The 12,325-nt window shown below is 29.6% G+C and overlaps 1 protein-coding gene across 1 annotated transcript; it reads right to left on the bottom strand.

Annotated features, from left to right (window-relative positions):
* Positions 1–8,419: 8,419 nt before the first annotated feature.
* Positions 8,420–11,634, bottom strand: LOC131932873 (nuclear receptor subfamily 1 group D member 2). The gene is made up of 4 exons (XM_059289779.1): positions 11,342–11,634; positions 10,970–11,100; positions 9,869–9,961; positions 8,420–9,315 (listed from the first exon to the last, which is right to left on the bottom strand). The coding sequence occupies exons 1-4, from the start codon at positions 11,554–11,556 to the stop codon at positions 9,158–9,160; spliced, it is 597 nt and encodes a 198-aa protein (XP_059145762.1). The 5' UTR covers positions 11,557–11,634; the 3' UTR covers positions 8,420–9,157.
* Positions 11,635–12,325: the final 691 nt, after the last annotated feature.

Genomic DNA, 12,325 nt, shown 5'->3' with positions numbered 1-12,325 from the left:
TTAAGTATTTAAAATGGATTAAAAATCGTGTCTATAGCCCGAGTTCCCATCCCCTGTTATTTTATATAAAAATATTTATTCTATTTTTAAAACTTTAAGTATTTAAAATGGATTAAAAATCGTGTCTATAGCCCGAGTTCCCATCCCCTGTTATTTTATATAAAAATATTCGAGAAAGTTTAGGGGAGATCACTACCGGTTTATTAGATAACCCAAACAGAAATTGAGATCGACCATCTAATAATAGACCATTAGTAACGCTAACATATTGCATCAGTCACACTGATGTTTAAAACAATATAATAATTTTTTTACGTGTTAAATAACAAATCCTGTTAATTTGTGTCACTTTAGCGAATGACGCATTCTGCATAATTGTTAACAGGATGCTATTTGGCACTTTGGGTTATAATATGAGCACGATGGCGCCTGTTAATTTTAAGGAGCCAGGGGCCGTACGCGGCGCTTATGCGGTAGTGTAATCGGGGGTGGGGGGGGGGGGGGGGTCCTGAGAGCGACCCTCTACGTCCCTGACACATAGGCGGTCACCGAAGTGTGTTCTACCTCATTCAAGACGGCTGAAGATCTTTTTGCTCTGGCACTGCTTATTGGTAAAGTCAGAAATTTATACGATACAAAGTGGTCAGGTTTCGATACATGAAACGCCTGGTTGACAAGGACTAAACTCAAGTATTGCACATACTAGATCCGTTGTTACGGGTGTATCACAAAACAATAAGAATCTGTAGAAAATACCAGATTTGTATCAATTATAGCATCAAGTGACTGGTATTGTTCTGTCAATATCGTCTTCAAAATGGGGATCTTTTAAAATCTCCATAGACAATACCTTAATGTCTTGAGTCTCGACGACTTAATTCTGCACATGAGATGATGTGGTTGCTTGTATATTTTCTACTTAGGTATCTTGAGACACATCAACCTCCGGTTGTATTGTTTTCGAAGTTAAAAGCGTGCAGCTTGAAATATATGTATCCAGTTTGACATATTTGGATGTTTGTTGGCGATCTGAAATGTCTTTCAATTTCTTCTAGAATTACTACTTCCGGTCAACGGAAATTACTCAAAATTTGACCAAAGGTAGAAAATCAGATTTCTTACTTACATGTGAAATTTGATTTATCTGTCTGAAACGGTACTCAAGTTATAGGCTTTTGAAAACTTGAAAGTAGAATAAGTGCCACTTTCGGTTACCGGAAATCGCTGAAAAGTTGATACAGAACTACAAATTTGATATAATACTAATATAGGAAATTTTATCAACCTAGCTGTGACGGTACTCAAGTTATCGTGTTTACAGACACACACAGACAAGAATGCAAAACTGTTTTTCCGACTCAGGGAGGTGTAAAACGTCCAGATTTGCTAAGATCTCGATTTTTTTTTTTTGCACGATTAAAATACTTTCTCTACACAAGGAAAATTAAATATTTTCCTGAAAAGTTTCTTTCTTTCTTCTTAGATCAGTAACTTGCAAACGGATGCTGGTGTTGTACTGACATATAAGAAAAAAGAATATTGCACAAGTTCTCAAAAAGAAATAATGACACACACTTGAAGATGGTATATTTTAATTTCGCATTGAAGTCATAACACAGTTTTTAAATGAACACAAGTTTTAACAGTGATATTACTTCAGTAAAATATTTTATGATGAAAATAATGCCTATACAATAAAACAATGCTAATAAACTGATATATTATACAGGTATACTTAAAATAAAGTTTTCTTGAGGGTTTTTAGTTGCACATGATTAAGGCAAATGTATACCTCTATGTGTTCAACAAATTAACCATGAACACCTTCCCCTCATAAAAAGCAACGAGTAAATAAAAGTACACTATTTAAATTAAGGCAATCAATGCATTATACATAGAATAAAGCTCTTGCTCAATCACAATGACTTATTTACTAATATTCAATGTAGGCAGCTGTTATATTTTCAATTAAAAGGCCCAAAGAAGAGAAAGTCCTATCCTTGAACATGAATAAAACTAAAAGATGATTAAGTTTTAACTTAGGACAACTAAATCAAGCATATTTAGCATGTAAAATAAACACTTTCAAAATAATTGCTTCTATGTGAAAATGAGATTTATTCAGCTATTTTAGGCACTGTGGTTGAAATACAGAGTTTATTATGCTTTTAACATGCTAACATTTTCATATAGGACTTTTGACCTTTGCATTTTTCTTTTTCTAAAAACCCTACTTTTCAGAATACAATTACGGTTGATATTGTAAATATTAAGTATTTAAAAAAGTGTTATTTAATTACCTTAAGTTTATTACTATATTCAACTTTACAGCTGATAAATATTGACTTGAATTAAGTTGAATGAAGATTTTGTTGACAATTTTTACAGTATTACAACATAAAGTGGTCTTTAGGTTGTTTAGTTACAAGTAACTTGATGATCTGCTTCAAATTATACTCACTGGTTATGAAAGAAAAAAATGCACACAAAGCATAAAGGATAGACATAAAGGATAGAGCAGATTATTGCAATGTACAAAATATACAAGTAAATCTTAAATATACAATAAAACATTCATTACACTTCAGTAAATTAAGCAAGACTTCTGACCAACATTTCAAAGAAGTAATTTTTTTTTATTCAAAGTGATAATGTAATAATCTGCTTTAAATAATATGAACTTGATTCTACATTTCTAGCTAATATACAGAACAAGACCTGTACAACTTAACATGTTTACATGGAAATTTACTGTAAAAAGTGGGGAAAAAAACAATAAGCCAGCACTTAAAATAATGGCGATGTAGTACTTTAACCATATTAGAAAATAGTGAAGTTAAGTATTTCTTGATTGAACAACTTCACAAAGATTAGAATGTTGGTAGTTTAAAGAAAAAGTTTAAAATCTTTACATTTTTAAGACACATTTTTCTTTAATTATTTCTTTCTAAAAAGAAAATTAGAACAACTTTTGAGTAAAGAATGTATGATAGCCTTCAAACTAGAGTGATTAAATTAATTTCTAAATAATTAATAATTACTATTGTTCATTTTTACAGATTATTTGTAAAAGAAAAAAAATCCTGAAAGATAAACAACATTAAATTTAAAAGTTGCAAAGATAGTTGGAGCAAGGATGTATTTCTGCTGGTAATGGGAAAATAATTAAATAAGCTAATCTCATTGTAGTTATCTATTTATTTATTTATTAAGCTGCGCTATCATTCTACAAACTATTTAGAATATGTAAATCAAATTATGTGGTCAGGTTTTTTTAACACAAAATACAGCCTGAATAATAAAATACTTCAAATCTCCTAGCTAATAAATTCAGTAGAAAATTAAGTATTTTTAAAAGACATAGGGGGGCTTTCATTAATTTGTTTTTATTTACTAAACTTTTAATACATGAATTAACTTTGAATCATGGTTGCGAGCACAGCTTTTTTGTCCATGGTGTTTTATAGTTTTAACTTAAAAGTTATTTAACTACTAAACACAGTTGTTAGCACAATTTTCTTAGGACGGAAATTTGAATATCATAAACAAAGAGTAGCAATTATATTTATTGGCATTGAGCCTGTGATTTCCTAAAAATTCCTGCAGTTATATAATTTGACTCCTTAAAATTAGCCTATTAAATTGTAAAAAAAGCACTAAAATGTAATTATGGAAGCTCATTTAAAATTTAATATAAGAATGGGCAAGCCTAGGTATTCATAAGAATAATTTCTTTAATTATCACAAACTATTTACATGAATAAAATTAAAAAAGAAACATTTTAATAGCCATTGTAAGTCAAAATTAAATGATATTCTTTTATTATAAAAAATAATGTTTAAGGCAAAAGTAATACATGTCAATTTTTTAAAACAGAAATTTTCATACTTTTACAAAAAGGATACTATTCAAAGTAAAGATTGACAGTCAACTGTTTACATTAAAAAAAATGTAAATAAGAATTTAAAAATATTTGTATACAATTAAGGAGATTTAATTTCTGTAAAAGTTTGAGAAACTAATTACAAAGTAATGTGAAAATTTATTTCACAGCCAAAAATAGTAAAATTAGTATTTTAACTGATTTACAAAGAATCCATTTCTTTGAAACTATACAAATAATAAATTGCAATATAATAAATGATAAAACATTACCAGAGATGAAAAAAATTGGATTAACATAATATACCTAGTGTGAACATGTTTAAAAATAGCAATCAAAATTCACATAGAATTGATAAAATATACCTTTTTCACATTTATAAGCTTACATACATTCTATTCTTTCAATATCCATCCATTCTCAACTCCAAAATTAATTTTTTTTAGAAGCAATAATAATTTCCAAGTAAAAGATGTTATACAATAATTATAAACTGAAAATAGTACATTTTTATGCTGACAAGAAGTCTAAACCATGGACATTGCAAGAAATAAAGATTAAATATTGAATGGCATTTAACCTAAAGTCATGGGTTCTAAACCTAGGTTTTAAAAGGGTTGCTGGCCAAAGAGAAAATACAAATTTCAATAGATACTAGTTTATAGGCATGTTAATGTGTGTGATGTAATAAAGTGTTAGTAATTTAATTGTTTCTAGTTATACAACAATTCAGGAAGATTAGCAAATGCTTCAGCATTAACAACATCAACTTCCTGCCTAGATTTTGCTACGACTAAAAGAATTTTTTTTTATCTAAACTCCAGATTACACCAAAATGCTTCACCAAACTTTTGATACAACTAAAAAATTTAGAAGCAAACAAAAGATTATCTTGTTGAGTAAAATTTAAAAAATATATAATGCCTTTTAAACACATAAAACGTGAGCTAAAACAAAGTGTTTTCTCTGAAAACCTGAGCTGTACTGTTGTAGTGGCAAGAAAATACTGTTCAATGAGTTTTTAAAAGTATGTTAGTTTTTCTAAAGCTAGACCTTGTTATTTTTATTGACACTTTTATAGCCTTAAACTGCCTGAGATCTATGAAAAAAAAAATGAATACAATAAGAGGAAAAACTTATATTGTAGGTAAAATTACTGATATCAAACTGAATTTGTTATTTTTAACATGTATCATATAACCATTCCTTGAATCAATTCTAGTTTTTCAACCCTATTAAAAATATTAATTAAACAAGCAGTGAACAAAAACACCCAAAAAAAGTTACAAAAGTCAAACCAAATCAAGTTGGCAAACTAACCCATAAATTACAGAAAGGATAATGCATTAAAAATTTTGAGGTGACAGTATGATAACCAAAGTAATGAAAATTCATTCCTGGTACCTAATTTCTATTTAACAATGTTTAATGTATGATAAGCACTTGAATTGTAAATTTAAAAAACTTTTAGGGTTTAAGAGACTTCATTTTGGATGGCATTTCAGTAAATAGCAAGAACAGCTGTTCTATAATCAGCCATAATCTGGAGGTGAATCACATGGCCAACAGGTACATACACTGTTAACACTCAATGTATGTAATACATTTTCTTCTAAAGAATCATACTCTTAAGACACTGTTATAGCAATATGTGAGTATCATGCTGCCATACACCACTAACAATTGTTTATGTTATAAATTTGGGCTAACATACTTTAATATAGTGTTAGCATTTATAAAAACCAATGATCTTTAAAATAAAAACAGTTCATTTGTATAATAGCGTCTGGTATTATAATTATATATAATTTTTACTTATCGAACAATGTTTTTTGATGATGGCAAGCAAATCTGCAGATGACTCTTGGATACAAAATAAAATTCTTTACAAGAATGTTATCTTATTCTCTTGCTAGAACGTTAAAAAAGGTTTGGTGTTTTTTCTTAAATGTATAATGAAAATTGTCATGATATAAAATGTACATTATTCATCATCCATATTGATGGCCTAGGGCGCAAACCAACTATCTTCAGAAAATGTAAATTTTATAGGAGAGATCAAATAATTTTATTCTTAATTGTTGTCACTCAAATTTTTTGGAACTAATATATGTGAAAACTGATGATTATACTATGGCATTTTCAAATTTAGTTTTATAATTTTAGTAAAAATGTAGTGAGTTTTAAGTTAGCCATTTTGCAAGAACCAAACTGACTTTTGGTACAGATAATTTTTGTCTCAACGGCCTTGTGTGTTTTGTGAAGTGATAGATTGCTATTTTAAAGATAAAAGTTTTTTTTTTATACCTCATATTGAAACAGTTCAATTTGTAAATGACTTTTTTGTAAATTGGTGAATATTTATTCATTTTAGGACAAAGTTTAAATCCTTAATTTTATTAATGGTTATTTTTTGTTGAGTTGACTTTAGACAGACTATCTAGTGGTTAAGAAAACACTGACATTGTTACAGTGAACTGTTATAAATATGAGTTTTTATGTGGAATTATTACATATTGAGCATTATATGTTAGTGAAATAGCCATTTGAAGAGTCAAACTGATCCTTTATATATATTTGAAGTCTATAGTCATACTTGTAATCTTGTAACTTCTATAATAAATCAGACTAGTTCCCTGATAAATCAGACCAGTGTCATGTAAAGTTTTGACTGACCCCTTCATTTAAAACATATACCTTGATGTCAATCTGTTATTTTGATAAACTAAGCAGGTTACATGATACATCAGGGTCACTGATAATTATGACTTGCACATTGAGATGTCTGGCAGAATGGTTTCTTTAATAAGACATGCTGGTTATTTGATTTTTAAACTAATATACTGATGCGTCATGCAGACCAGCTAACAAGTATAACTGTTTATACATTAATATCAAGCTAAAAATTAAATTCTGATTAAAACTGTAACTAATGAAGGTGGACTTTTTTAAATGTCAGACAGTACATTAATTAGCCAAACAATAAGACAGGTTAGAAGTTATAAAAGTGTAACTGTAATATGGATATATAAAGCTGGAATTTTGATAAATTAGACTTGAGGTAAGTATTTCAAGATGGATATTTGACAAGTCAGTATGCCTAAAGTTCCTGAATAGGACATAATGACCTTTTAAAGTAAAACTAGTGTTTTGATAAGCTTAATTTATAAGAGACACCTTGATGTTAGACTGGTATTTTTATAAGCTATTAGGATCTAACTTAAACAGTCTGAGTAGTACCTTGATAAGACTGACTGGTTTATTTAAACCAAATTAGTACTATAAGACAGGTATCTTGACGTTAGACAATTACTCTGTCAGGTTGGTCTCTTTAAGTGAGACTAGAACAGGAAAAAGAATAGTATTTGGTATTTTGATAAAGTCAGAGAGGACCCTGAATAAGCCAAGCTGCTTAAATGATTTCAGATTATACCTTGACTTATCAGTCTGGCCCTATATTTTTCAGACTGATACGCTAGTAATTTGATGTGTTAGTCTTCGACTCTGGTGTCAGAGCATTTTACTAATTCAGGCTGGTACCTTTACAAATTATTATTTTACATTGACGACACATTTCTAGATAAGTACCCTGATTTACATATCAGTTAGAATGGTCACTTAAGGAACTAAGCTGATTTATGTCAGACTCAAACTATGACAAATAAGGCTACTTCCTGTATAAGTCTGGTTGACATTTTGTTTTATAGAAAGGTAAATTTAAAAATCATTGGCCCCAATAAATTGAGGCAACCAAATTACAGTAGGTCGATATCTTATTGTTTTCTTAACTTAACACTAAATTAATCGTTTAATAGCGCCTTTTCAACTTTGTCATACTTTCCCCCAATTTGTCAATATAAGAGCTAGACACATCATAGGGCTCACAGTGTGGGACCATGATAAGGTGCAGTGGTTTGTATTATGGAGACCTGTGTAGCACAAGTATCCACAAAGTTGAGTAAAATCAATATAATGAGAACTGTGTGTGTCTCTGCTTATTTCTGTTTCATTTATAAATAGTCATTTATCATTTTTAATTTTTAGCAAGATAAAAGACATACATCATATTACATGGATTTTTTTTTTTTTTTTTTTTACAACTAAGCACAATCATACTAGCTCTAAACACAATCATACTATCTTTCAATTTATGCAAACAAAAACTCTTATTCTGTGAGTTACCGTGTGCCTAGAGACCACTAATAAATTTAAATATTAGGGTGGTCCTTATTTCACACAATTTTAATTTGTCAACGGGGCACCCCATACTTGGATTCCATATATATATACATATATATATACATATATATACATATACATATTTATATACATATACATATACATATATATATATACATATATATATACATATATATATACATATATATATACATATATATATATACATATATATATACATATATATATATACATATATATATATACATATATATATATACATATATATATATACATATATATATACATATTTATATATACATATATATATTTACATATATACATATATATATATTTACATATATACATATATATATTTACATATATATATATATATGTACATATATATATAATATATACAATTAAACAATTATACATATTAAAAAATGCAATATTAAAATATAATAAAACTGTATGGCTCTTTTAAAAAGTGTTAAAACCAATAGGATTATTATTTAAAAGAAGTTGCAGAGAAAATAAGTAACCTAACAAAATAAAACTGTTTCATCACAATGCACCAATAAAATGAATGGTTTAGGTTTTATAGATTAAACTTGGTTGGCTTAATCAGAAAGGCACTTTCATACATTCAAACACACACAATTATCATTCAACTCAGAATATAATAACTCAAACAACATTTTAAATATTTTTTTTGGTCTGATGTCATCAATGTCACTGATGGAGTAGGTGGGGGTAGGGGAGGTGGCCAGGCTTTTGTGATAATGGGAGAAGGGTATTTAAGTGTGATGAAGCTTTTACTTTTGATTCAATTTTTATAAGAATTATTATTAATAGGGGGAGAAGGGGTGTGGGCTATTTTATGACTTGATGATAGATATAAAATAAAAATATCTGCTTATTAAGAACTGAATAGTCAAATTTGGGCACTGTCTAATGCATTACTGCATGCTGATATTTTTTTTCCATTTATATGAATATTTTCTCAAATTTTAAAAAATGTTTTAAATATATAATGCCTCTACCTTTAAAAAAATTATCAACTAACCATAGGTAACAAAATATATCATGTCTTAATAATCAAATACCTCTCTATGTAACTGGGCAAACTGTTGGTTAAATTCAGTTGGTGACTTCATTTTTATATTGTTAAGAAATTTAGCATGATCCTCATTGATTCTTTGTAATAATGGAATCAACTGTATCAGTGAAACAAATGTTGTATCGGGATCTGAAATTAGGATGGTTTTTGAAGTATAGTATAGTTATTTTAGTATAGTTTTGGTTTTTTCAAGGTGTAGGTTAATGTGGAAAAAAAAATAATTAAAAGATAGTGATCACTTACAATAACGCAAGAAGTAGCAGTTAATAAAACAAAATAAATTAAAACATGAATCGAAAAGTAAAACAAGAATAATAAGTTAACAGAGTTTAGGCAGTAAGTGAAAAGCAAAACTAAACCCCACTCATTCATAAAATATATTGTTATTAAGGCCTAACACAGTTACAATAGTATTCATATATGACAAAATGCTTTAAATAAAAAACCAAGGCAATTTGGGAGACGCTACTAAATATACTTTTTTAACAAAAAACTATCATTCACAATGTCTCAAACAAAGCAAATGCACTTTTGGCTCTAATGTGCAATTATTGAGGAACAAAGGTCTAATTTGAGCAGTAACAGAAATACACCTGAGTATTTACACATGTGTACAATGGGTTGAAAGTGAAGCATTAACCAAATTGTTATAATGAAATTGTCCAAACAAAAATAAACATACCTTTATGATTATGCTGTAGCAGATAATAAAGGGCTTGTAAATAAAGTTGTTGTATTGTTTGAATAGCCTCTCTGTTTTTTAAGTCTTTTCGATCTGAAATTTTTTTTTTAATTTGTAAGACGTAACCTTACAAGAGATACTCTGAACTCATATTCAGCCAAGTTTACCCTCCCTCACCCCCTCCACATCACTAATAATAGCCATGTATGAGGAGGAGAACAGAGGTTGGGAAAAAGAAATGTTTGACACCTTTAAAAACCTCTAATAGGTCATATAACTAATTAATAGTTGACTCACATCATTAATGTGTATCAAAACCTGATTTCAGACTTAATTTTATTAACAAGCCCCAAATCCCAAGGATTCTAGATGAATAAACACTTTTTTACAAGCTTTTATTTAACTCACTTCCTCGTCAGTCTGTCTGTCTAGATCAAAATGCCCGAGCGAAATTGCAGGCACTTCTAACTGACAGATACGGTTTGTAGTTGGTATGTGGGTCAAGACATGAAGACAAGGCATCATGACATTAAATTTGACTTAATTGGTTTCCTAATTAATTTTTTATGAATTAATAAAAATTTTGACCAAATTAGTGGGCTGTCTTATCCAACTACTCCGCGCTATTAGACACGCATCATCACATTCAATAGGGCATTATCACGTTCAATAGGTGCGCAATGGTTTTTAGTCATGTAATACTATTGTAAATAAAAAATGTAAAGTACTAAAAAAAAATTCATAAAAAAATGTTTTAATAACAAGCTTAAAAAGGAGAACATAAATTATAGACTATTATTTGAATAACTATAAAGAAAAGCATGAGTCTCTTCCTAAATATTAGTAAAGGTATCCAATAGATACTAAAGTGGTCCACGCTTTTCTTTATAGTTATTTAAATAGTAGTCTATAATTTATTTTCTCCTTTTTAGTGCATTATTACATAAAAGCTTGTTATTAAAATGTTTTTATGACATTTTTTTAGACTACAGACATCTTCTTTAAATGTTACTTTAATGGCATAATTATTAATTTACTTTTTTATCACACCACTCATAAGTTCAGTGGTGCTTATTAGTCTAAAAAAAGAAAGCTATATACCTGGACAGATCATAAGTACAGCAGTAAAGAGGCCGATTTCGCCATCAGATAAAAGGAGAGGATTCATCTGTTGAGCAACCTCAAAGAATTCATCAAGAAAAGGTCCCATGGGCATCTGCCTAACAACTTCTCTAAATAAGGCACACAAAAAATATTTTTTTTTTCTCCAGTATTTATTTTTTCTAAACCAATTAAAAATTTTCTATTACAATTTACTGAATTACTGTTTATAAAAAAGATTTAAAAAAAAAAAAATACACATCTCAAGCAAAAATTATTTTAAAAAGTTTGAAGACCAAATAAGTAGAACTAACAAAATCATCTATCTCTGTATTTTATGTGAAATTTTAAATTACTCTGTATGAAACTTACCTTGAAGATTTAATTTTTAGCTGTGGGTCAAGCATCTCTTCATTGATCTCATCTACAAGAAGTGAATAACGAGCAACCATCACCTCAAAACTGCCTTGTTTAATTAGTTTTATCTGATCTTCTTGCTCAACTTCTGAAAAGCCTGGCAGTTTTTTGCAAAATTTTACTACTTTAGTAATCTCAGGCACCATGGCAGATAGAAATTGCTGCCACATAGCTGAAGGATTCAGGCTCAATTTCACAATATCTGGCTGTTGATATATAAATAAATACCTATCTATTTAAGGACATACAAACTTTTGGCCTATGTATATATATATATTATATATATATATAAATATATATGCATTTATATATAGATATATGTGCATATATATATTATTATCTATATATATAAAGCAAAGTGGTCAGGTGCCCGATAGGGCACTTCCCGGCGCCGCAGGCGCGTCAAATTTGGCACGATGGTGCCTTCGGGCAATAGAACACGAAGGCCGGTGACGGTTGGCCGAAAAGTCTACGGAGAAGGGGTCAAAACTGACCTCGACTGACCGGCGCCTTATATGGGCTATATTACGAAAAAAAAATTCCTCCGACGACCCCACTTGAAATTTTGTGAGGTGGTAGGAGAACACCTTGGGGTGTCACAAAAAACTCGCCATGTCCGGGAAAAATCGGGAATTGGGTCAAAACTGACCAGTCGTATTTCCCTATATAATCTTTGTATTTTATGGGGAAAACAGAGGGTCATTTCAGAACGGATTTTAGGGCACTTACCCTATTTACATCTGGCTAAGTTTTGGCATGCTTATAGGTAATTGGCTTGGCCGTAGGGCGGACCTGTCGGTTTGGCTCAAAGCACTCGACGAGGGCTAAAAAGTGACCGCGAGTGAAATTCTCTTTAAATGAGCTCTATTACGAAAAAAAATTTCCTCCGACGACCCCCCTTGAAATTTTGTGAGGTGGTAGGAGAACACCTTGGGGTGT

This window comes from Physella acuta, unplaced genomic scaffold (assembly GCF_028476545.2).
Source record: "Physella acuta isolate Inbredline_101_S28 unplaced genomic scaffold, ASM2847654v3 ptg002302l, whole genome shotgun sequence".
Classification (NCBI taxonomy): domain Eukaryota; kingdom Metazoa; phylum Mollusca; class Gastropoda; family Physidae; genus Physella; species Physella acuta.
The sequence above is the reverse complement of the archived record's forward strand: the minus strand, read 5'-3'. Positions and strand labels throughout refer to the sequence as shown.

Excerpts from the sequence above, each read along its gene's own strand:
- LOC131932873 (XM_059289779.1), bottom strand. The coding sequence starts at position 11,556 with ATGTGGCAGCAATTTCTATCTGCCATGGTGCCTGAGATTACTAAAGTA. Across the intron at positions 9,962-10,969 it reads TGTACTTATGATCTGTCCAG|ATCGAAAAGACTTAAAAAAC; the intron begins GTATATAGCTTT and ends AAAAAATTTCAG. Across the intron at positions 9,316-9,868 it reads GCTACAGCATAATCATAAAG|ATCCCGATACAACATTTGTT; the intron begins GTATGTTTATTT and ends TCCTAATTTCAG.